At 43.1% G+C, this 24699-nt stretch overlaps 1 protein-coding gene across 6 annotated transcripts in view; it reads left to right on the top strand.

Moving 5' to 3' along the window:
* FAM168B (family with sequence similarity 168 member B) overlaps positions 1–24699 on the top strand; it is a 44094-nt gene that overhangs the window by 5385 nt on the left and 14010 nt on the right. For 4 of the 6 annotated variants that reach the window (XR_002339317.1, XR_002339318.1, XM_021075750.1 and 1 more), the window contains exons 2-3: positions 4442–4522; positions 15473–15556. Coding sequence is in view for 3 of the 6 variants with exons in the window: in XM_021075750.1 (XP_020931409.1) it covers positions 4453–4522; positions 15473–15556 (154 nt within the window). In the remaining 3 variants the exon portion in view is untranslated. The remainder of the gene's footprint in view (positions 1–4441; positions 4523–15472; positions 15557–24699) is intronic. The other 2 variants (XR_002339319.1, XM_021075751.1) reach the window with 1 other exon arrangement.

Here is a 24699-nt window from a genome sequence, read left to right as displayed (position 1 = left end):
CCTGGGCATATGGAGGTTCCCAGGCTAGGGGTCTAATCCGAGCTACAGCTGCCAGTATATGCCAGAGCCACAGCAATGCAGGGTCCAAGCTGCTACTGTGACCTACACCACAGGTCACGGCAATGCTGGGTCCTTAACCCACTGAGCGAGGCCAAGGATAGAACCCGCAACCTCATGGTTCCTGGTTGAATTCGTTAACCACTGAGCCACTATTTAAATTTAGATTGAAGTTGAATAAAACTAAAAAACCCCCAGATTCTACACTAGCCCCATTTGCCAGGTGCTCAGTAGTTACTTGTAGCTAATAGATGCCACACTGGATAGCCCAGATGGAGAACATCTTCCTCTCCATAGAAGGTACTGTTGGATAGCACTGATCTAGACCTCTCTCTTAGCTGTAGTTGTGGATGTCATGGCAATTTGTCATCTGCCTTTTGGTATGGAAGTTAAAAAAATTAGTTAAGTAATGAATGTCCGCATCAGTGATACCCCAATTTATTTGTATTTCGATTAGAACGTGTTACAAAGGCTAAGAACTTGACTGACTATAGTTGTGTGTGCTGAACTCTTTGGCTGTGAATATTTTGAGTGAGGTGAGCTAAAAATTTGATATGGTTTTTTTGTTGTTGTTGTTGTTGTCTTTTGTTGTTTCTTGGGCCGCTCCCGTGGCATATGGAGGTTCCCAGGCTAGGGATTGAATCGGAGCTGTAGCCACCAGCCTACGCCAGAGCCACAGCAACTCGGGATCCGAGCCGCGTCTACAACCTACACCACAGCTCACGGCAACGCCGGATCATTAACCCACTGAGCAAGGCCAGGGATCGAACCCGCAACCTCATGGTTCCTAGTCGGATTCGTTAACCACTGCGCCACAACAGGAACTCCTGATATGGTTTGTTTTTGTATTTTGTCTTTGTAATGGAATTTGATACCTAGAGTGTTTTGAGGTACGTGTGTTTTTTATTTTTTATTTTTTTTTTGCTTTGTAGGGCCGCACTGGAGGCATATGGAGGTTCCCAGGCTAGGGGTCAAATCGGAGCTGTAGCCGAAGGCCTCATCACAGCTACAGCAACACCAGATCCAATCTGTGTCTGCAACCTACACCACAGCTCACGGCAACGCAAGATCCCTAAGTCACTGAGCAGGGTCAAGGAACGAATCTGTAACCTCATGGTTCCTAGTTGGATTTGTTTCCGCTGTGCCACAACAGGAACTCCAAGGTGCAAGTGTTTTTTAGAAAGTCAGCAAGTAGTTGCACTTCATTGTGTGTCAGACATTGTTACTAGTACTTGAAGTACTGCAAATAGGACTAAGTTCCAGTTCCCTGCCTACATGGGGCTGCGTTCTAGCCAAGGAGGTGATGGGGAAGGTGGACACTAGAGCAAATTCACGTACAGTTTATGTTTTTATTTTTCTTTTATCTTTTTTGTTTTTTAAGGGCCACACCCGAGGCATATGGAGGGTCCCAGGCTAGGGGTCAAATCAGAGCTGTAGCTGAGGGTCTATGCCACAGCCACAGCCACAGCAACACCAGATCTGAGCCACGTCTGTGACCTACCCCACAGCTCACGGCAATGCTGGATGCTTAACTCACTTGAGCAAGGCTAGGGATCAAACTCATGTCTGCATGGATACTAGTTGGGTTCGTTAACTGCTGAGCCATGATAGGAACCCCTATTTTTCTTTTAAAATAAACTATTGTGGAGTTCCTCTTGTGGTGCGGCGGAAATGAATCCAACTAAGAACCATGAGGTTTTGGGTTTGATCCCTGGCCTTGCTCAAGTGGGTTAAGGACCCAGCATTGCCGTGAGCTGTGGTGTAGGTCTCAGATGCAGCTCAGATCCCACGTTGCTGTGGCTGTGGCGTAGGGCAGCCGCTGTAGCTCCGATTAGACCCCTAGCCTGAGAACCTCTATATGCTGCGGATGCGGCCCTAAAAAGACAAAAGACAAATAAAAAATAAAAATGAATAAAAAGTAAACTATTTTTAGAGCAGTTTTAGCTTGTTTAGTTTTAGTTTACAGCAAAATTGAGCAGAAAATGCAGAGTTCCTATATACCTGCCCCCTCTTCCATTGCTATTTTTATCTTTATTTTTTAATTATTTATTTATCACCTCTGCACGCAGCCTTGGCAGTGATGTATCCTTTAACTCACTGGACCAGGCTGGGTATTGAACCCCGTGCCTCTACAGTGGCCTGAGCCACAGGAGGAACTCCCCATTCTTTGTTTGTTTGTTTGTTTTTGCCTTTTAGTGCCACACCCACAGCGTATGGAGGTTCCCAGGCTAGGGGTCTAATTGGAGCTACACCTGCCAGCCTATGCCACAGCCACAGCAATGCTTGATTCAAGCCATGTCTGCAACTACACCACAGCTCACGGCCACGCTGGATCCTTAACCCCTTGAGGGAGGCCAGGGATTGAAACTGTGTTCTCACGGTTCCTAGTCAGGTTCCTTTCAGCTGTGCCACAATGGGAATTCCCCCATTTTTATTTTTGGATTTATGATCTCCTAGGAGCTATCTTGTGGCACAGTAGGTTAGGGATCTGGTGTTATCACTGCAGTGGTTTGACTTGCTGCTGTGGTAAGGGTATGATTTGATCTGTGGGAATTTCCATGTGCTGTGGCCGTGGCCAAAAAAAAAGATCCCCTTAATTCTTTTTTTTTTTGTTTTTTGCTTTTTAGGGCTGCACCCACAGCATGTGGCAGTTCCCAGGCTAGGGGTCTAATCAGAGTTACAGTGGCTGCCCTACGCCACAGCCATAGCAATGTGGGATCTGAGCCACGTCTGCCACCTACACCACAGCTCATGGCAATGCCGGATCCTGAACTCACTGAGCAAGGCCAGGGATTGAACCTGCAACCTCATGGTTCCTAGTCAGATTTGTTTCTGCTGCACCATGCCAGAAACTCCCATCCCCTTAATTCTTACTACCACATATAGCAGTGGCTGACCTGCTAGATAAAGAGTACTAAATAGTCTTAATGAAGCTCATCCTTTAAGAATACATTGGGTGATAAATTCAGAGGAAGGGATAAAATCATGATTGTATTTGTTCAAGTTCTTGAACTTTCCAGGAAAAAAAGATTGTGAATTATAGAACATTGAAGGAGTTAATAGAGTTGCTGGGCTGTAGTTGATTTGTCTTTTTTAAGAAATATACATATGTTTAGTAAACATTATTTCAGTGATAAGGTGCCAAAAGAGTACTGAACTACCCCATTTAAAGACAATCACCTATTCATATTGTAATTTCCTCCCAGACTTTTTTCTGTTTGTGCTGGAGGTGCAAGTGCATGTACGTGTAGGTGCAAATTTGGGATCATCCTGCATAATGTAGTTTTGTACCCCCTTCCCCCCCTTAACCTCATATCATTCTGTTTTTAAACATTTTTTGTTTGTTTTGGCCACTCCTGGGACATGCAAAAGTTCCCAGGCCAGGGTTTGAACACACACCACAGCAGTGACTGGAGCTGCTGCAAAGGCAACACTGGATCCTTAACCTGCTGTGCCACAGGGGAACTCCTAAACACTTTTTAAAAAGCGGCTGTGTGGTATTTCATGCTCTGGATAGATCTGGTTTCAGAGTTCCCATTGTGGCTCAGCAGGTTAAGTACCTAACTAGTATCCATAGAATGCAGGTTTGATCCCTGGCCCTGCTCAGTGGGTTAAGGATGCGGTGTTGCTGCAGGATATGGTATATGTCACAGATGTGGCTGAGATCCCATGTGGCTGTGGTGTAGGGTAGTAGATCAGTTTGACCTCTAGCCTGGGAACTTCCATATGCCACAGGTGTGGCTCTAAAAAGGAAAAAAAAAAAGAAAGAAAAAAAGAATAGCTCTGGTTTACTTAACTGTTCTCTGTTATAAGGATATTGAGATTATTTATAGATATTCTTTCATTGGTTTTAGCAGGGACACAGAGAACACCTTTTTTCCTTAGCTTCTGATGGACTGAAGAGGGCTGTAAAGGAAAGCTTACAGTGTCCTGGTGGGCACCCATTAGGACTGTGGCATTCTTTTTCTGTCCTCTGTTGGTTGGCAGAAGCATAAAATACCTTGTTTTATAATAGACTAGAGCTACCTACTCTCTTGAGACTGATGGTGGATAAAAACCTGAGATCAAAAGTGCTTGGCTTGGAGTTCCCGTCGTGGTGCAGTGGAAACAAATCTGACTAGGAACCATGAGGTTTCGGGTTCAATCCCTAGCCTCACTCAGTGGGTTAAGGATCTGGCGTTGTCGTGAACTGTGGTGTAGGTCGCAGACGTGGCTCGGATCCCGTGTTGCTGTTGCTCTGGTGTAGGCTGGCAGCTGTAGCTCTGATTAGACCCCTAGCCTGGGAACCTCCATATGCTGCCGGTGAGGCCCTAAGAAGACCAAAAAAAAAAAAAAAAAAAAAATTTAAAGTGCTTGGCTAAATCACTTTCTTTTCCTTTTTTAGTACTTGGAATCATGAATCCTGTTTATAGCCCGGGTTCTTCTGGGGTTCCCTATGCAAATGCCAAAGGAATTGGTTATCCAGGTAAGCAAGTAAAATTTTGTTTCCATTATCTTTGAACACGTGGTGAATTTCCATGTCACTAAAAATGCTTTTGATGGACAAACCCAGATTAAGTAGACTTGGATAAGAAAGAGAAAAGCCTCATGGAATTGAAAAATCAAGCATTAGGACTGGCTTTGGTCAAAACCTGATCTGGTGGTGACTCCAATAGTGGGGACTAGGGTCTGGTGTATCTACCTCCTGTGCTTGGCATCACTTCCTCAGTGTCATCTTGGAGTGGGTCACAGGTCACACTTCTCGCCGTTGTGGTCTTTGTGGTGCTCAGCCTCTCTCTTGACTGTGAGCGTCTTCGTCTGGCTCTGCAGGGAAACCCTGAAGGGCTTCTTTTCTCTTCATACCAGCACCCTGATCTAGAGGGAGTCTACTGAGGTTTGACTAGTAAGGTCGGCTAGTCAAACATGGCCTGTGATGGAGGGGGTAATGCAAAATTTGGGGGACAAAAATAACAAATGGTTGTCCTAATTGGTACTCGAAAGGAGTAATTATTTGTAATATTACAATTGTGAGTTTAGGTAATGTAGTAAAACAGATAATCTCAAAACCCTGCAGCTAAAACCCTCTGGAAAATGGAATAAAACATTTCAAAAAAGTTTACTGAACTTGAAAGAAAGTAAGAGACTTCTTCAGCTAAATATGAAAGTGACGTATGGAATACCTATAGTGGCACAGTAGAAACGAATCTGACTAGGAACCATGAAATTGGAGGTTCAATCCCTGGCCTCAGTGGGTTAAGGATCTGAGCCATGTCTGCCGCCTGCACCACAGCTGACATGGCTCAGATCCCACATTGCTGTGGCTGTAGCTCCGATTAGACCCCTAGCCTGGGAACCTTCATATGCCGTGGGTGTGGCTCTAAAAAAGCCCCCACCCCCAAAAAAGTGATGTAAAAACCAGAGCATTTGGCTGTTAAGCTGACCAGCCTGTCCTAGGGACATTTGTTATTTGTGAGTACTAACAACCCTCTTGGAATCAGAAAATGAGGCCTTCAGGCCTTGTGAGGCTGGGAGTTGGAGTAGGACCCCTCATCACTCTGATTCCTCCCGGGGGTGAAGCTTGCATGGAGAGGTGTGAGATACACAGTCCATGCACTGGTTCCACTGGGAAGTTCCTCTTTGCTTGGGTTCTGGGAAGAGAGAAATCTTTTCTAAAATTCTGCACTGAATTACTTGTCCTTCCCAAGGGGGACCGTGAATTGAGGAACTACCATAAAAAATAGTCTTTAAGCTGCATTACCCCCTGGAGCATCTGACAGCAGCAAATGCAGAACTCCTGTGGAGGCAGATGTTCTCATTTCAAATTACATGGTTTTCCCACAAAGTTCTGTCTGTTAATAAGTCAAAATCGTTATAAAACAGCAGACCAGCCATGTCAGAGTCACCAATCATGATAGATGGCAGGGATGGAACCACATCACACAAACATGTTTAGAATGGTTGAAGATTTAGAAGAATCAAAACAGAAAGAACCAGGTGGAACTTAAGTGAAAACAAAAATTTGAACAAAATTCAAGTTAAATTGCAGGTGGAATTCCCACTGTGGTGCAGCAGGATTGGCAGTGTCTTGGGAGAGTTGGGATGCAGCTTGGATCCCTGAATCAGCTCAGTGGGTTAAGGATCCAGCATTGCTGCAGCTGCAGCTTAGGTCATGACTCTGGCTCAGATCTGATCCCTGGCCTGGAAACTCCATATACTGCAGGACAATTAAATAATATATGAATATATAAATTGCAGGTAAAACACTTCTAAAAAGAGGAGCAGAATGCAACATAAGGAAAGCGGGTTAAGAAATAGAGGTTCTTTTTTTAAAAAAAAAAAAAGTTCCCACCGTGGCTCAGTGGAAACGAATTTGACTAGCATCCATGAGGATGTAGGTTCTATCCCTGGCCCTGCTCAGGGGGTTAAGGATCCAACATTGCTGTTAGCTGTGGTGTAGGTCACAGACATGGCTTGGATCTGATGTTGCTGTGGCTGTGAGGTAGGCCAGCCTCTATAGCTCCGATATGACTCCTAGCCTGGGAACCTCCCTAAAAAGACGGAAAAAAAAAAAAAAAAAAAAGAAATAGAGGTGTTAGGATGAGGTTTGAGGAGAATTAAAAGCTCCAGTAGGTCTAAGAAAGACTGGAAGAAAAGGAGTGACAGGATTTTCCAGAATTGATAAAAGGTAATTTAGTGGTAAGACCCATTAACACTAGTTAAAACAGTTCCAAGTAGCTAATGAGAATTCTGTATAGATCTAGAGACGGGGAAACAGGCAAAACCTGGTGATACTGAGTTCTATGTAATGAAACGTTGGTTGCCTACCATTCCTCAGTTCTGTGGCCCCCTCGACCTGCGGCACATGGAAGTTCCTGGGTCAGGGATTGAATCTGCAGCTGCAGTCTGCGCCGCAATTGCTCAATGCTGTATCCTTAACCCACTGTGCCTGGCTGAGGATTAAACCTGCACCTCCACAGCAACCTGAGCCGCTGCAGTGGGATCCTTAACCCACTGGGGCACAGCAGAAACTCCTGTACACTTCTTTAGGGTGTTTTGTTTTGTTTTTGTTTTGAAAATTATGTTTAAAACAAAATATCTTTAACTTTACAGCTGTTTAAAATTTTATAGCTGCTCGTTATTTTTTCCCTTATATCTATCTTGCCTCTTAGTTTTGGTATTTTAGTCTTCTTGACTTTCATAATTCTGGATTAGCAAGAGGTCAGTGCAGGAACTAGTAGACCACTCTAGGTATTTTGAATAGGAGGGGGAGTTTTAACGTAGGGAATTAATGTACCTATGGAATTTCAAGGCTAGCATAACTTTAGAACCAAAAACTAAACAAGACATTATGAGGGAAAAAAGTGCTTTTAGACCATTTTATACTCTTAGCAGCAAATGGAGAGGCTTGTCCATAACTTTCTAAAATTTACATTTAATAGGAAAAAAGGAACACATCCTAAAAACCTCATCTTTTAATTGTAGTATGATAACTGATATGTCAGCCCTTCAGATTTGGGGTATTGTGTCCTGGAACCAATCCCCCTAGGGTATTGGGGATGATTATAATTGGGTTCATATGTACCATCTTACTATTTTTTTCTAATTGATAGCATCTGTTATTTTTGTTCACTTTCTTCATTTGGAGTACCCAAATCTTTTTCATTAACTTTTTCCTCCTGTTGACTTTTTAAAAATTCTTTTACTGTTTTAGTGATAACTCTAAAGATTAAAATATTTTCTGTCTCCTTCCTCCTTTTGTGTGTTGTTGCCATGTCTTGACATTAGTTTTTATTTTGTGCAGTCAACATTTTTTATATTAACTCTTTTTGTGTGTGTGTGTGTGTATTTTTGCCTTTTCTAGGGCCGTTCATGGCATATGGAGGTCAGGCTAGGGGTCTAATCGGAGCTGTAGCCGCCGGCCTACGCCAGAGCCACAGCAACGCGGGATCTGAGCTGTGTCTGCGACCTACACCACAGCTCATGGCAACACTGGATCCTTAATCCACTGAGCGGGGCCAGGGATCGAACCCGCAACCTCATGGTTCCTAGCTGGATTCGTTAACCACTGAGCCATGACGGTAACTCCTTATATTAACTCTTGAATTTATTATTTTTATTGCTTTCTACATTTATGTGTTTCTGTTTGGGATCATTTTCCTTTTACTAGGACAAATACTTTTAGTTTTTTCTTTTTTTTTTCTTTTTGGCTAGGCCTGTAGCATCCAGAAGGTCCTGGGCCAGGGATTGAACTGGTGTTGCAGTTGCAGCCTATGCCATAGCTGAGGCAATGCTAGAACTTAACCCCCTGCACCAGCAGTGAATTTCTTTCTTCCTTTTCCTTGCCTTCTTTTTTACTACATGTTTGTTAGCAGTGAATTTTGTTTTTGTTTGTGGGAATGTTTTAATTTTATTTTCATTTTTGGAGCATATTTTGCTGAGTATATTGGATTTCTGTGGCTGCTGTAACAAATTGCCACAAAGTTGTTGGCTTAAAAACCACAGCAATTGGGAGTTCCTGTCATGCCTTGGCAGAAATGAATCCATGAGGATGCAGGTTTGATCCTTGGTCTTGCCAGTAGGTTAAGGATCCAGCTTGCCATGAGCTGTGGCTTAAGTTGCAAATGCAGCTTGGATCTGGCGTTGCTGTGGCTGTGGTGTAGGCCAGCAGCTGCAGCTCTGATTTGACTCCTTGCATGGAAACTTCCTTATGCCGCAGGTGCAGTCCTAAAAAAAAAAACCACACAGAAGTTTATTTTCTGATAGTTGTGGGGGCTAGAAGTCCAAAATCTAAGTGTTGGCAGGGCCTCACACCCTCTGGAGGCTTGTCTTGCCTCTTGAAGTTTCTGGTGACTTTCAGCATTCCTTGGTGTGGATAGCCTAGTGGCCACATCACTCTAGCTTCTGTCTGAATGGTGACACCATTTTCCTTGTCTGTGTTGCTTATGTGGACACTTGGCGTTGAGTTACCCCCCCCACTCCTATAATCCATGATGATTTTATCTCAAAATCCTTAATTTATGTCTACAAAGACCTTTTTCCCAAATAAGGTACATTTATAGGCTCCAGGGATTTGATGATATATCTTTTAGGGAACCTTTTTTTGCTGGCTGCCATGAGTATAACAATTTTAAATTGGCAATTGTTTTCTCTCAGCACTTTAAAGGTAATTATATTGTCTTCAGTTTCTTTTTTTCTTCTTTCTTAAAATACATCCTTTATTATTATATAGTCTTAAAATACATCTTTTATTATTAAACATGCAATACAATGGTAAGCATACAATGGTAAACGTACAATGTTGTTTGTAAACTACTTTTGGCATGACCATAATAAGTAGATTATTATTTTATTTATTTATTTATTTCCGCTGTACAGCATGGGGGCCAAGTTACACTTACATGTATACATTTTTTTCCCACCCTTTGTTCTGTTGCAATATAAAGTCTTCAGTTCTGTCAGAATTATTTTTTCTTTCCTTTTTTTTTTGTCTTTTTGGCATTTCTTGGGCTGCTCTCGTGGCATATGGAGGTTCCCAGGCTAGGGGTCTAATCAGAGCTATAGCCACTGGCCTATGCCAGAGCCACAGCAACTTGGGATCTGGGCCGAGTCTGCAGCGCCACAGCTCACGGCAATGCCGGATCCTTAACCCACTGAGCAAGGCCAGGGATCGAACCCGCAATCTCATGGTTCCTAGTTGGATTCGTTAACCACTGCGCCATGACGGGAACTCCAGAATTATTTTTTCTTTGACGTTAGTATATTCCTTTCCCACTCCCCTCCCCCTCTTGCTGCTTTTAAAATATCTTTGTTTTTACTGTGAAAGGACCAGATGTCATTTTTCTTCCGTTCTTTCTTTCTTTTTTTTTTTTTTTTGGTCTTTTTAGGGTGGCACCTGTGGCACATGGAAGTTCCCAGGTTAGGGGTTGGATTGGAGCTGTAGCTGCTGGCCTACACCACAGCCACAGCAATGCCAGATCCGAGCTGTGTCTGTGACCTACACCACAGCTCATGGCAATGCCAGATCCTTAGCCCTCTAAGTGAGGCTAGGGATCGAACTCGAGTCCTCATGGACACTAGTCAGGTTCTTAACCTGCTGAACTGCAATGGGAATTCCACATGTGATTTTCTTTGTGTTTATCTTGCTTAGTGCTAACAGAGTTGCTTGACTGGCTTGCTTTCTTCAAGCAATAGCTTGAAATGTATTTTTCAATTTTCTCTTGATTTCCTCAAGCAATAGTTTGAATTGTATTTTTCTACTTTTTCTCTCTAGTCTTCTGGTGCTCCATTTGCAAGTATATTTGGCCATTTCACTCTGTCTCTTGCATCCTTTTTAGTATTTTTCATTTTTTTTGTCTATGAGCTTTAATACAGATATTTTATACTGATCTGCTCCCATTTCACTAATCCTGCTAATTCTGCTCTAATTTGCCATGAAACCCATGTATTGAATGGAATCTTTTTTTTTTTTTTTTTTTTGGCTTTTTAGGGCCACAGGTGAGGCCAGACATTGAACCTACATCCTCATGGTTTCTAGTCAGATTTGTTAACTGCTGCGCCACGATGGGAACTCCATTGCAGGATTCTTAATCCACTGAGTGAGGCCAGGGGTTGGCCCACATCCTCATGGATACTGGTTGGGTTCTTAACCCACTGAGCCACAATAGGAACTCCAGTGGTGGGGGTTTGATCCCTGGCCAGGAAACTTGCACATGCCGCAGGCTTGGCCAAAAAAAAAGAAATACACTGTTTATTAAAAACTATAGATGATCCAGGGGTTCCCATCATGGTGCAGTGGAAACAAATCCGACTAGGAACCATGAGGTTGTGAGTTCAATCCCTGGCCTTGCTCAGTGGGTTAAGGATCTGGCGTTGCCGTGAGCTGTGGTGTAGGTTGCAGACGTGGCTCGGATCCCATGTTGCTGTGGCTCTGGCGTAGGCCAGCGGCTACAGCTCCGATTCGACCCCTAGTCTGGGAACCTCCATATGCCACGGGAGCGGCCCTAGAAAAGGCAAAAAGACAAAAAATAAAAAACAAAAACAAGCAAAAAAACTACAGATGTTCCAGTTTACCCTTGTTGGGCAGATAGCATGTAGCTTAATCTTTTCTCCCCCCAGCTTTTTTGAAGTATGATTAACAATTAAAAATTGTGTATATGTAGATTTTACATTTTTTCAAAGGTATACATGATGATTTTATATATATATGTGTGTGTGTTGTGAAATGATTACCACAGTTGAGTATCTCCAAATATCACATTGGGAATTAGGGTTTTAACCTCTAAATTTTTGAGGGGACTCAAACCTTCAGTCACATCTGTATATTCTGCTTTCTCCTTTGTTTCACAAAAGGTGGCGGGCGCTGAGATGGAATGAGGAGTGTGGACATTGTTGGGGAGGATAACACCTGTGAACGGTCTGGGGGGTGGGGTCAGTATTGGGTAGGGGGATCGGGGGGACTACAGTGTGCATGTCTAGTCTGGTCTCAGCCAGCTCACCGGGGAGTCCTGGGGCGGTCTTTGGCAGTTAGAAGAGGCCTTGCTGGGCACAAGTGGCCCTGGAAGGCCCTGCTGCTGAAGGCTGTCAGCCCATGTACTCCTCATGCTGAACAGCAGGTTCTTGTCTGGAAGAGAGATTCAGGTGGTGGTGTTCACTTTGCTTTGTCAATTTAGTGATCCTTCCCTGTCAGTTCACAGAGATTTGCCTTGTTCTTAGTCTATTTTACATAATATTGCTATGTACTCTCCATCTCCTGGGGCTTCCATAGTTGTATTCAGCTAGTTCTTTGATGGATATGTTGTTTAAAGTATTTTGCTGTTATAGTAATACTGCACCTTACGTTGATGGTTTTGGAGAAATTATTTTTGGGGTGGATTTCTCAAGGTATGATTGGCAGGTGAGAGAGTGAAAGATGTAATTTTAAAGGTATTGCCCATTTCCCTTCTGTAGGATTTTTGCTGCTTTGTGCACCTACCAGAAGTGAGAGACTGCTCTTTCTCCCACAACTTTGTCAACAAAGTGTGTTGTAAGCTTTTGGATATTTGCCAGTCTGATGTTAGAAATGGTAATTGGTAATTGGTATCTGTCCACATCTTCTTATTGAATTTTTTTTCCTACTGGGTTTTTTTTGTTGTTGTTAGTTTTAAGTTATTTATATATTAGGTGTATTTGCTCTTTGTCGAAGTAATTTGCAAGTGTATTTTTCATGAAATGCTGAGGTTTTTTTTTTTTTGTTTTTTTTTTTTTTTTTTTTTTTTTTACTTAGATAATGGTATCTTTTGCTGCTCCAAAATTTTTGTTTTCATGGAGTGATCAGTCTCATGAAAGTGATTAGGATTTGGGATCACTTCCAATTTCTTGCAAGAGGAAAGTCTAGCAGTGTAATTTTTAGCTTTCCAGCCTTTCTGTGCCTCTCCAGTAGATGTTGGAGGAGACAGTCTGTTGTACTGGCCGAGGAACGCTTGCAGGGGACAGTACTGTGGCTAGAGAGATGGACAGGAATGGGAAGGAACAGTGGTTCTCAACCTTGTTGTTTGGAACTCTGCAGATTGGAATTTTCTGGAGAGATTAAGAGCAAAAGATGCTGGTACTACAACCAAAAGAACTTGTGAAGTGGAGTTCCTCTAGTGGCTTAGTGGTTAATGAACCCAACTAGTATCCATGAGGACTCGGGTTCAATCCCTGTCCTTGCTCAGTGGGTTAAGGATCTGGCGTTGCGGTGAGCTGTGGTGTAGGTTGCAGATGTGGCTCGGATTCAGCATTGCTGTGGCTATGGTATAGGTTGGCGCTACAGGTCTGATTTGCCTCTTAGTCTGGAAACCTCCATATGCCACAAGTACAGCCCTAAAAAGACAAAAAAAAAAAAAAAAGTACGTGCGAAGCTTCTGAGAGGGAGTCCCAGGGTTTCCCCATGGGGGCTTTGAGAGTAACCAGGGTAGAAGCCATTGGACCAGAGTGAGGTCACCGTGCTGAGGCTCTCCATCAGGGTGGTGGCATTGCCAGTGGGACTTGGCTGAGGGCAGAGAAGGAGCAGAGGACATGCTGTTGGTAATAGTTAATTATGCTGTTTGAAATACTTGTTATGTGTGTTTTCTGTTTCATTTTAATTTTAGATCATGTTAACTCATGGTTGGAAGGTTAGGATGGGAAATGCTGAGCAAATGTAATAATGTTCTAGGAACCCTTAGACAAAGGACAAGTACAGACAGGTCCCTCTGAGAATTGCCTGATAGAGTTTATGGGGAGAGATAAGAAAACATGGATTAAGAGGGACTTGCTGCAGAGGCCTATGTCTAGGTCAGTGGTGTTTCAAGCTCTTTTATAACAGCAAAACCTTTAAAAAACTGAAGTTGTTCCTTGGCTTCTAAGGGTGAATTGAGGGCAGGTCTAGAGCCTCCTTGGCCTTCCTTTGCTCACAGTTGAGGCCTCCAGGGAGTTGCTCAGAGTCCATGGGACAAAGGTTGAAAACCACTGTCCTGGCCTTAACATGGGCTCTTTAGGTCTGTTCCAAGTTGAATCTATCCTTGATGTCCAAAATGAATGAAGCTGATAAGTGGTTGACCTCCACGCTGTTCTCTGACTAATTAGGACAAATGGGGCAGTGATAATCCAGGAAGGAAACCCAAATAGCTTCTGCTGAGGTAGAGGTGGATCAGTTCTGAGAAAGAGAAAAGCGGCCCTGGAGCAGAGGTGAGAACTCCACACTTCTAGGACTGGCCTCTCTGCGGCCAGCAGGGCAGAGACTTTTGTTTTGCCCTGTGAGGAGCCTGCAGAGCCTACAGGACAGCTTGAGAAGGAGGCATGCAGAGCAAGGGCAGCCCAGCTGGGGTGGAGACTTGAGGGGAAGCCTCTGAAAAGAAAGTCCAGGAGCTTCCTGGTGGCTCAGCAAGTTAAGAATCTGGCATCATCACTGCTGTGGTGCAGGTTTGATCCCTGGCCCAGGAACTTCCACATAACCATGGCAAGGCCAAAAAAAAGTAAATGAAATAAAAAATAAAATAAAGCCAGGGGAGTTCCTGTTCTGGTGCAGTGGAAGCAAATCTGACTAGTGTTCATGAGGATGCGGGTTCATTCCCTGGCCTTGCTCAGTGGGTTGGGGATCCAGCATTCCCACAAGCTGGGATGTTTGTCACAGATGTGGCTCAGAACTGGTGTTGCTGTGGATGTGGTATAGGCCGGCAGCTGCAGCTCCAATTGAACCCCTCGCCTGGAAACTTTCGTACGTTGTGTAGGTGCAGCCCTAAAAAGCAAAAAAAAAAAAAAAAAAAAAAAAAAAAGCCAGGCCCATGGAGATTTTCCCTTTGGAATTCTATCTATTCAGAACTCTCCCACAAGTGATCACAAAACCCTTATCTTCCTGATGATGCCCCTTATATTTTCAGCTTTGGTTACTGTTACTGCCATGATGCCTCCATATTCCTGAGATACCTTTCCTCTGCATCTCCTGAACATATGGCCTTTTGAAGCCTGTCATTCTGTTTCAGCTTTAGTTACAGTTTAGGGAAGAGGGGAGCGGAGAAGTCACAGCTTCTCACGACCAGCTTGTGTCAGTAGAAGCCTGGGAAGCTGCATGGTCTTCGCCAGCTCTTTGCCCTGAAGGTCTAGAAGCCTCTCTAATGCCTCAATGTCACGTGAACCGAGTGTGTGGAGCTGTGAGGGGACCTGGAGCGGGTAACCCACGCCCCTCTGCTGGTGGGTGGCCTGGTTGCCAGGGTTTTGACTGAAACGCTAACGTCTTGTTTGGTGTTTCTGTTGTGTTCATGTGCTTGATGAGTAGTTGTGATTTAGTCTTAAGGATTCCATGTTTGTATTAAGAAAGGGCATGTTGGAGTTCCTACCTTGGCACAGTGGGATCAGCTGCGTCTCTGGAGTGCTGGGGCACGGTTTTGATCCCTGACTGGGGAGCTCCATATGCTGCAGGCCAGCCAAAAAAGAAGAGAGAGGAAAAAATAAAGGTTGCTTTCAAGTGGATCTTGCTTTTCCAGAGTTCCTTGTGTATGTGGTACTGGTTAGGGTCCCTTTAGCACACAAAGCTCTTAGCACTCTTAGTACTCTTGCTAAGTAATAAATTATGTGATTAGAATCTAGAATAAAATTGCCAGAAGTATTTGGAGTTTTCTGACTGAAAACTGAAGTTTGGGATTTTTTTTTTTTTTTTTCCCCTTCACTCCAACTCAGTTTCTGTCCAGTTTTTTTAGTGGTAGAAAGTTGTAAGCATTTACTCAGGTTTAAAAGACATGATTACAGTTGTGACCCATCATGACTCTGAGGAAAGGTGACAGCTAGAGACCAACTGCTCAGCATCTGTGGTGCTGTTGGGCTTGTTAGACAAGTTTTAGTGAGGAAGGTGAGGATGACTGGGGCCATGGGAGTCCCTGTTAGAAAATCACATTCCTCCTTTAGGTGATGATGTCAGATTATTGTTTGTGTTTTTCTCCAGCTGGTTTCCCCATGGGCTATGCAGCAGCAGCTCCTGCCTACTCCCCCAACATGTACCCTGGCGCGAATCCTACCTTCCAAACAGGTATGCAGGCCGTGTGTGCTGAGGGGCAAAAGTGCTTTATCCAGGTGGTTGGGGGAGAATGTAAAGTGGGTGAATTTCGAGAAGGGTGGTTATAGAATTGGGATTTGGGGTTGAAATCATCTCTTGGTTCAGAAGGTTACCCTTCTTGATAAGTGAAATAAAAGTTTAATTCTTACTGCATGTAAGCTTTGAACGTTGCATTTCTGACATCCTTCCACAGCACAGATCTTCATTCTAATCAACAGCCCATTACTGGTAACTAGTTGTGCCAGAACATCTATTTATGAAATAGTATTGAGGATTAGAAACTGAAAGATCATCTTGCTGTGTTAATAGGTAAAATTTCTATGTTGCTAACATTTTTAAATTTTATTTTATTTTTTTGTCTTTTGTCTTTTTAGGGCCATACCCACGGCATGTGGAGGTCCCCAGGTTAGGGGTCGAATCAGAGCTGCAGCTGCCAGCCAATACCATAGCGCCAGCAACTCCAGATCTGAGCCATGTCTGCGATCTACACCACAGCTCACACCAATGCCAGATCCTTAACCCACTGAGTGAGGCCAGGGATTGAACCTGCGTCCTCATGGATGCTAGTCAGATTCATTTCCACTGAGCCACACCAGGAACTCCTCTGTTGCCAACATTTTTAGAGATAACTGATTTGTCTTTAGTACTTTAGTACTTTGGTTATGATTTTAAAAGAAAGTCTTTATATTCTATGTAAGGTGCGTAAGAATCTTTTCAGATTTTAGAAATCAGTGTACAAGTGAAAGTAGAATTTGTTTGGGTCTGGACTTTGTAAAGAAAGCTTTTTTTTAGTGGTGCTTCCTTCTTTGAACCTGAATTTTGGTGTTGGCTGCTTCCAGGCTTTATTCACCTAGTGAGGACTTTGTGATTCTGCCTCAGCCATGGTGGCCTATACTGGCCTGCAGGCTCAGCCTCAGGGCTCTGCCAGAGTGGTTCCTTGTCCCTTGGAACCCCTAGCCTCACTGGGTTAAATCGACAGAAGGGGAGACAGTGGCAGTGTCCTTTCCCTGAATTCTTCCACTTTGGTAATCATAAAATTCTTCCTTCTGTGCCCCTTCTGTCCATGTCTCCCTTCCCATTCCCAGTCTGACCGCCTTTGTTCACCCTGTAGCTCACAACCAGAGAAGGACCTAGGCTTGGTCTTCCTGCTCCTGAACTTTCTTTCCTTGAGTTTGTGCTCCCCACCCTTACTCCAGGGCAGTGTTCCCAGTATGAAGGTTTCCATGACTGACACAGTGAAGCCATGAGGCTCAACTAAATCCTTAGCTTTTTTTTGGTCTTTTTATGGCTGCACCTGAGGCATATGGGGGTTCCCAGGCTAGGGGTCTAATCAGAGCTGTTGCTGCCGACCTACGCTAGAGCCACAGCAACACCAGATCCGAGCTGCGTCTGTGACCTATACCACAGCCCATGGCAACGCCGGATCCTTAACCCACTGAGCGAGGCCAGGGATCAAACCCACAACCTCATGCTTCCTAGTGAGATTTGTTTCCGTTCCACCAAGATGGGAACTCCAATCCTTAGCTTTTTGCCGCATGGATCTTTCCTTTCCAACATTGACTTTGTTTTGTTTTTGCATAACTTGTATTCACACTCTTTTCTCTCCCACCTGGACTAGAGTACCTGCTACTTTGTGCCATCTTTTGGTGTCGGTTATGGGACATCCCTTCCCTGGAATAAGCAGTGTTACGTTATTGCTCACTAGATTCTTTACAGGCTAAACGGCACCATCATCTCCTTTTGTAAAAACTGCTCATCTTGTTTGACTCTTTTTTTTTTTTTTGGTCTTTTGTCTTTTTGTTGTTGTTGTTGCTGCTATTTCTTGGGCCGCTCCCACGGCATATGGAGGTTCCCAGGCTAGGGGTTGAATCGGAGCTATAGCCACCGGCCTACGCCAGAGCCACAGCAACGCGGGATCCGAGCCGCGTCTGCAACCTACACCACAGCTCACGGCAACGCCGGATCGTTAACCCACTGAGCAAGGGCAGGGATCGAACCCGCAACCTCATGGTTCCTAGTCGGATTCGTTAACCACTGCGCCACGACGGGAACTCCTTGTTTGACTCTTTTTAAGCAACTCTCTGGAGGTGTGAATGACCCTCAGTAAACTGCACATGTTTAAAGGGTACTTGATATGATACACCACCCTCAGAGTCTATAGTGGACGTGTCCTCGTTCTCTGAAGTTTTCTCCTGCCCCTTTCTCGTCTCATCTGTTTCTTCTCACTATAGATTGCTTGTAGTTTCTAAAATTTTGTATAAGTGAATCATATAGGATGTACTTTTTTTTTTTTGTCTGTTGTCTTTTCAGGGCGGCACCCACAACATATGGAGTTTCCCAGGCTATGGGTTGAGTTGGAGTTGTAGCTGCCGGCCTGAGCCAGAGCCACAGCAAGGCAGGCTCCGAGCCACGTCTGCCACCTACACCACAGCTCACGGCAACGCTGGATCCTTAATCCCCTGAGTGAGACCAGGGGTCAAACCCGCAACCTCATGGTTCCTAGTCGGATTCGTTTCCGCTGTGCCTCGTCGGGAACTATAGGATGCACTTTTTTTTTTGCACTGGTTTCTTTCATTCAGTGTCGTTTTCTTTTTTCTTTTTTTGCTTTTTAGGGCCACACCTGCAGCATATGGATGCTCCCAGGCTAAGGGTCAAATTGGAGCTACAGCTTCCAGCCTATGCCACAGCCACAGCCACAGCCACTTGGGATGCAAGTCGCATCTGCAACCTATGCCATAGCTCATGGTAATGTCAGATCCCCCACCCACTGTTACTCTAACCCAGAAGCTGGGGAGGGCAGAGGGGTAGTGGCTTGGTGGGGGGATGCTGGCTGCTGAGAGGGCTGCCTTGTTTAAAGGGGTGTTCTCTGGTGGTTGCTAGATAGTTACTGGCTGCCACACTGCTGCCCCAGCACTGTCATATCTTCAGATTTTTAGTAGAAGTTGTGAATAAAGATGTATGTGAAATTTGTGAATGAAAAAATAAAAGGCACTTTGAAGGTCCTGCCCTTGTCCCTTGAGTGCTTTCAGCCACCTGACCTGAGTCTGGGCTACAGCTGTGCTCCCTTCTTTTTCTGAGATCCTGTCAATATTTTCATAGCTTGATTTTTTTTAACCTCACCCATGGCAAGTGGATGGAATCACTTGTTGCAAGAGATCTAAGCTGCTGCAGTGACAATGCCAGATTCTTAACCTGCTGTGCCACAGGAGAACTCCCCATAGCTTGAGTTTTTAAATTTCCTTTTTCAGTGGGCCTTTTTTCCTATCTGATGAGTAAGCCCAAATTGTCACTATAAAATATTAAAAAAAAGGGGTTTTTTTCCTTTGCTGCTGCTTTCTCAGTCTTCTGGTCCTCTCACCACCAGAGTTTTGGACAAACTGATGTGTAGTATGGGGGTGTGTATATGACTTTTAAAGCATTGCTGCAAGTCCTAACACTGCTCATTTATTAGCTCTTCTAAGTGTCACTTGAGGAGGGTTTAGAGAACCTTGTGATGAGATATGTCTTACTGAAAGACTTCATTACTCAGAACCTGGAAATGAAAGTTTTGGTCATTTCATTCTCATGAATAAGCACAGTAGGTTGAGTACATGTGCAGAGAGGGCTGTCCTTCCTTTTTTGGAATCTGAACAGTATATCAGAAGGAGTTTGGGCTATAGTGTTAGCTGGATGTGGCTCAGATCCTGATAGTCATTCCTGGGAAAGTTTCATTTTGGACATTTGTTTAATGAGTCATTATCTCCCAACTGGGTTATTTGAGGATTCCAGAACATAGTCAAGCTCCCAAGGCACTGAGGCCACACATTCAGGCTTCTGTTTTATGCCCATTTACAGCCAGGAGTGGCTGTAACTAATATTTGCTTGATCTTCTGAAATCATCAAGAAAACATTCAGTTCTTTGTAGCAAGCTTTATGTAAGGTGATTTAGATATTACATTGGCACATATTTTTAAAAGATGAAAAGTGTTTCTAAGAGTAATGAAATGGCTTCTGTGGTTGCTGCCATGCATGACTGGATGGTGGATAAATTGGGGAAACTCTTTGAGGCCTCAGGTCCAGGTCTGATTCTACCCCAGCCTGGGAACATGCCACAGATATGACCATAAAAAAGAAAAAAAAATGAGAATAATCAGCTCTGCAAATATTTATGTTTAAGTACAGCTTTATCTAATAAAGAGATGGTTTGACTAAACTGGTTTATTTTACTGTTTAACTGGTCTTACTACTTGTTTATGAAAGATATTTAAAAAGTGAAGATGCTTTATGATACCACTTTTTTCCTTTTTAAGCTCAGAATTGTAGTCCATGAAATGTAAGACCCTAGGTTTGTTTAAAAACTTAGCTTCATTTAAGGCAGCCACATGGGAGAGAAGAGTGTTAGAATGTTAACAGGTCATGGGCTGTTTCTCTCTCTCTCTTTCATTTAAATTACAAGTTTAGGAGTTGCCGTTTTGCCTCAACAGGTTAAAAACCCCACTAGTATCCACGAGGACACAGGTTTGATCCCTGGCCTCAGTCAGTGGGTTAAGGATCTGGTGTGGCCGTGAGGTATGTTGTAGGTCTCAGATGTGGCTCAGATCCTGAGTTGCTGTGGCTGTAGTATAGGCTGGCAGCTACAGCTCTGATTCAACCCCTAGCCTGGAAATTTCCACACGCCACAGTGTGGCCTTAAAAAAAAAAAATTAAAGGTTTACATACACACAGTTTAAGGATTCCTCATTCTCCTTCCCATCCCTGTTACTGTGACCACGTGAGCATTGTTCACTGCTGTGAATGTGTAGCAGTTGTAACTACTTTTCTTCCTGGACCTGGTGTCCTTGCTTAGATTTCTGTCACCACATCATTAATTAAGCCCTAAACTTAGTCAGGTGTGAGGTCTCTTCTCCATGTTTTAGGCCATGTGAGGTGTTTGTTCGTGGTTTCTCTTCTTAGTGATATCTTTATTATTTTCATCAAAGTATAGTGTTGTGCCAAGTGATGCCTTTTTGAAACCCTCTCTGCTCCTCTGGCCTGGGCTGCTTGTTGCCTGGGCCTTGCCCTGGCCCGTTCTCCTTTATTCTAAGGAGTTCTTTCCTCTTTTTCACTCTATTTGTTGCCTGCTTTTTTAGTTTACTCTTTGGTTTCAGTGGAGGACCTTTTTCAGTAATCTCTTGGGAGAGTATGGGAGAGTCACAGTTTTGAGATTTTTCATGTCTGAAAGCGTTTTATTCTGCACTAACACTCATGGTTGGTTTGGACTTAGAATTCTAGGCTAGCAGTTATTTCCCTTTGGAATTTGGAGGACATTGACGAATTGTTGGCCAGTTTACATAGTTGGTGCTGAGAGTGTTGGTACCTTTCTGACACTTGGTTGCTTGAGCTGGGCTTCACTTTGGTTCTCTGTAGTTATGTCTCTGGGTTCTTAAATTTCTTGATGCTGTATTTGATGCAGGTCTCTCCTCCTCACACATTTTATGTTTCTGAATTTCCATATTTTCTAAATAGAAGTCTTATACTCGGACAGTTAGTAAATGAAATCTGTGTGGTACGCAGTACTTTTGGGAAAAAAAAGATCCATTCTAATTAAAAAGCTTCTGACCCTTCACAGTGAGCAGTCTGAGAACAGTGGCCCTGTGTGTGAGCTTTGCTCAGAGAAGTGGTCAGCCTGGGTGATACGTGTCTGCTGAGAGTGAGACAAGAAAGGCAATGGCCATTGTGTTGTTTTGTGTTGCATCCATATGAACGGTCTTTAGGAAAGGAGCACCTAGAAAGCTATTATTGTTGTTGAAAGACCAAGCAATGAATGTATTTGGTTTTGTGCAGTGAATGGTTGGCTGATCAAAAAATTATTGCACCAAGACTTTGTCTATTTTGGATACCATGGGATGTGTGTAAGTTTATTTATGTATTTGTTTATTTTAAGTGTGTGAGTCCCCTGTTCTCTAGTGTGAGGCAGTGATCTAATGCTATATCATAAAAAAGGAAGGTGCCTGGCACACATTTAGTTTTAGTTAGTTCACTGGGAGACATGTTTGCTTTCCTTGAAATTGATATGTCTTCAGTATTGGGTAGAAAATGATGTAATATTCATACTGATACCAAAAAAAACCCCCAAAAAAACAAAATCAATTTTCTGATGAGTATTAGGACATAGTTCACAATTATAAGCAGTAAGATATATTAAAAATTATTGCTGTAATTTAAAAAAAATTATTGCTGTAATTAGTAGAAATAGTGGGTGACTATTTTTCCACCATACAGAGAAGCTAAAAAAAATTGCATATGAACATTTACAAATGGACTGCAAAGATTCTACAATTGAACATTTTACTTGTGTCTGTTTCCCTCCATCCACCTATCTTTTGTCTTTTTTTTTTTTTTTTTTTTTTTTTTTTCGCCATTTCTTGGGCCTCTTCTGCGGCATATGCAGGTTCCCAGGTTAGGGGTCGAATTGCAGCCATAGCCGCCAGCCTACGCCACAGCCACAGCAACACCAGATCTGAGCTGTGTCTGCAACCTACACCACAGCTCACGCAACGCCGGATCCTTAACCCACTGAGCAAGGCCAGGGATCGAACGCACAACCTCATGGTTCCTAGTCGGATTCGTTAACCACTGAGCCACAACGGGAACTCCCATCTATCTTATTTTTTGATGTATTTCAAAGTAAGTTGTGGATGTGCATATCGTTAGTATTTTTTTTTTGGCCATGCCCAGAGCATGTTGAGGTTCCTGGGCCAGGGATCGAACCCGTGACATATCAGCGACAATGCTGAATTCTTCGCCACTAGGCCACCAGGGGATTCCTGTTAGTGTTTGTTTATGGTTCTAGGTTTTGTTTTTAGGTAAAACTTAGATACATGAGATACACACATTTAAGTATCCCATTCATTGCATTCTGACAAATGCATACACATGATAGCTTCTTGGAGTCATCTTTTTATCTTCAACAAGGTGTTCATAGCAGGGAGGTGTCACAAAAGACACCTCATATGATTAAGAGACCTTGAGCCATCTGGGGGCGGTTTCTGCAACAGTGGTCCTCCAGCCTCCATTAGAAGAAAAGCTCAACATCATAGGTTGGCCTGTCTTTGATTGTAGTAAAGGACTGACTATACCTTTTTTCACTAGATGTGGTGGCCACAAGAGTGCCGATCAATCAGATAGCCTCTCTCTGGAGGGGTGTATGCCTTGGTTTTCCTAACTTTCCTTTCATATCATGTCCTTAGAAGCTCATTCAGGTGGAATCTTCCATCTTCTCTTCAGTCCAGGCCCCAAGCTCTTTCTGCAGTTTGAACAGTGACAAAATGGTCATAGTCATAGACTTTCTTATTAGGAATGGTAATGGGTATTTTAGAGGCTCTGTTTTCTCTCAGTTTTTTCTTCTGGTCATGGATGCTTGTGTGTTTTTACTTCCTCAGACAGCTTATTTTTTCCTTGTTTTATTTTTGTGAATCAATTTATACTGTAGAACCATGACTTTCTGTAGAGCACTGGCTGTGTGTATCAAACACTGGCATATTTTAACTTTATTTGCCAGGTCATCTTTCAGATTAGATTGCTGAAGACCGTGCCTTCTTAGCTAATGACCTTTTTAAAGGCTCAGCTAGCTTTTATGTTCTTCTTGCAGTGGCAGTGAACCTCTGCCTGCCTCTGTCCTTTTCCCTTTGGCTCGTGCATGGCTGCTGTTTCCAGGGAGATTTTCTGCCTGGCTTAGATTCCCTCTCAGTTGTGTGTCACCATCTGAAGGCATTATAATTTTTTTCATTGTACTTACTACAAAAATTTTTCAAATATACAGAAAAAGTTGCGAGAATAGTATAGCGAAAGCTGTAATACCCAGCATCAAGGTTCATCAGCTATCTTTTTACCATATGTGCTTTATCTGTTATGTAAAGATGTGTGTATGCTTTGTTATTTGTTTTTGCTTTTTTGCTGATCCAATTCAGAGTTTCAGCCTTTGTGGCTGGCTCTTGCTGTGTGGGCCTCAGTATGGCCCATAGCATAACAAAATGAAGATGCTCTTCTGTATGATCTCAATACCATTTTCATACTTAGAAGCAGCAATTCCCTCTTTCATTTAATAGTTCATATTTAAATTTTCGCATTTGTCCTGAAGAATAAAAAGTTTTTTGGAAATAGGATCTATTCAAAATGTACATGTTGAGGATGTCCCTGGTGGCCTAGCAGTTAAGCCTCCTGCATTGTTATGCTATGGCTCGGGTTTAAACCCTGGTCCCAGAACTTCTACATGATGTTTGCATGGCCAAAAAATTTACATGTTCAATTTGTTTTTAAGGTTGAATTTGTTATATCTCTTGTTTCTTTTAACCCATAAGTTTATCAAACCTTTAAAAAACTCTTTGAAAGACATTTTATTATGAAAATTTCAAACATGAATATACACAAGCACACAGAAGTACCGAGTCCACCTGCCCATAGCCTTAGCAGTTACTAGCTTATAGATGATCTCTTTCATCTGTGCTCCAGCTACTTTCCCCAATAATAGCGTTAGTATTTTGGTTGTGCCTGTGCTATGCAGAAGTTCCTGAGCCAGGGGTAAAACTCACACCACAGCAGTGACAACACTGGGTCCTTAACCTGCTGGCCCACCAGGGAAGTCCTCTCCTATATTATTTCGAAGCAAACCTCAGATGTCATATTCATCAGTTTTTCAGTATTATCTTTAAAATACCAACTTACAAATACCTAAAAAATACCAATAATTCTTTAATATTACCAATCCTACAATTAGTATTTATATTTCCAGGTTTTTCATTTGTGTCATGAGTGTCTTTTAATTGTACAGTGAAGAAAGGGGGCCTTGTTGGTTCTTTTTAACTGTATGGAAACTGGCTAGCACCAGAAATTCTAAATGTGATTTTCATGCTGAAGTCTGGCACTTGTTCTCAAAATACACTAATTCTATGAATATTTTGATGGTCTGACAGTTTTATTAAAAACAGATATCCGTTTGGTCAGCTGTGAGTTTAGTGACTCTTGTAAGGATCTCTTAATTCAGGACAGTGGAACCACAGTTAGCATCATCCTGTGAGTTAACCCAGCAATGCCACTGCTACAAGGTTGTGCTTGCAAGTTGGTGACAAGTGGGGAGAAAGAGAGTAGCTCAAGGAGGA

Source organism: Sus scrofa, chromosome 15 (assembly GCF_000003025.6).
Source record: "Sus scrofa isolate TJ Tabasco breed Duroc chromosome 15, Sscrofa11.1, whole genome shotgun sequence".
NCBI classification, from domain to species: Eukaryota; Metazoa; Chordata; class Mammalia; order Artiodactyla; family Suidae; genus Sus; species Sus scrofa.
This window is presented reverse-complemented; position numbering and strand designations above follow the sequence as displayed.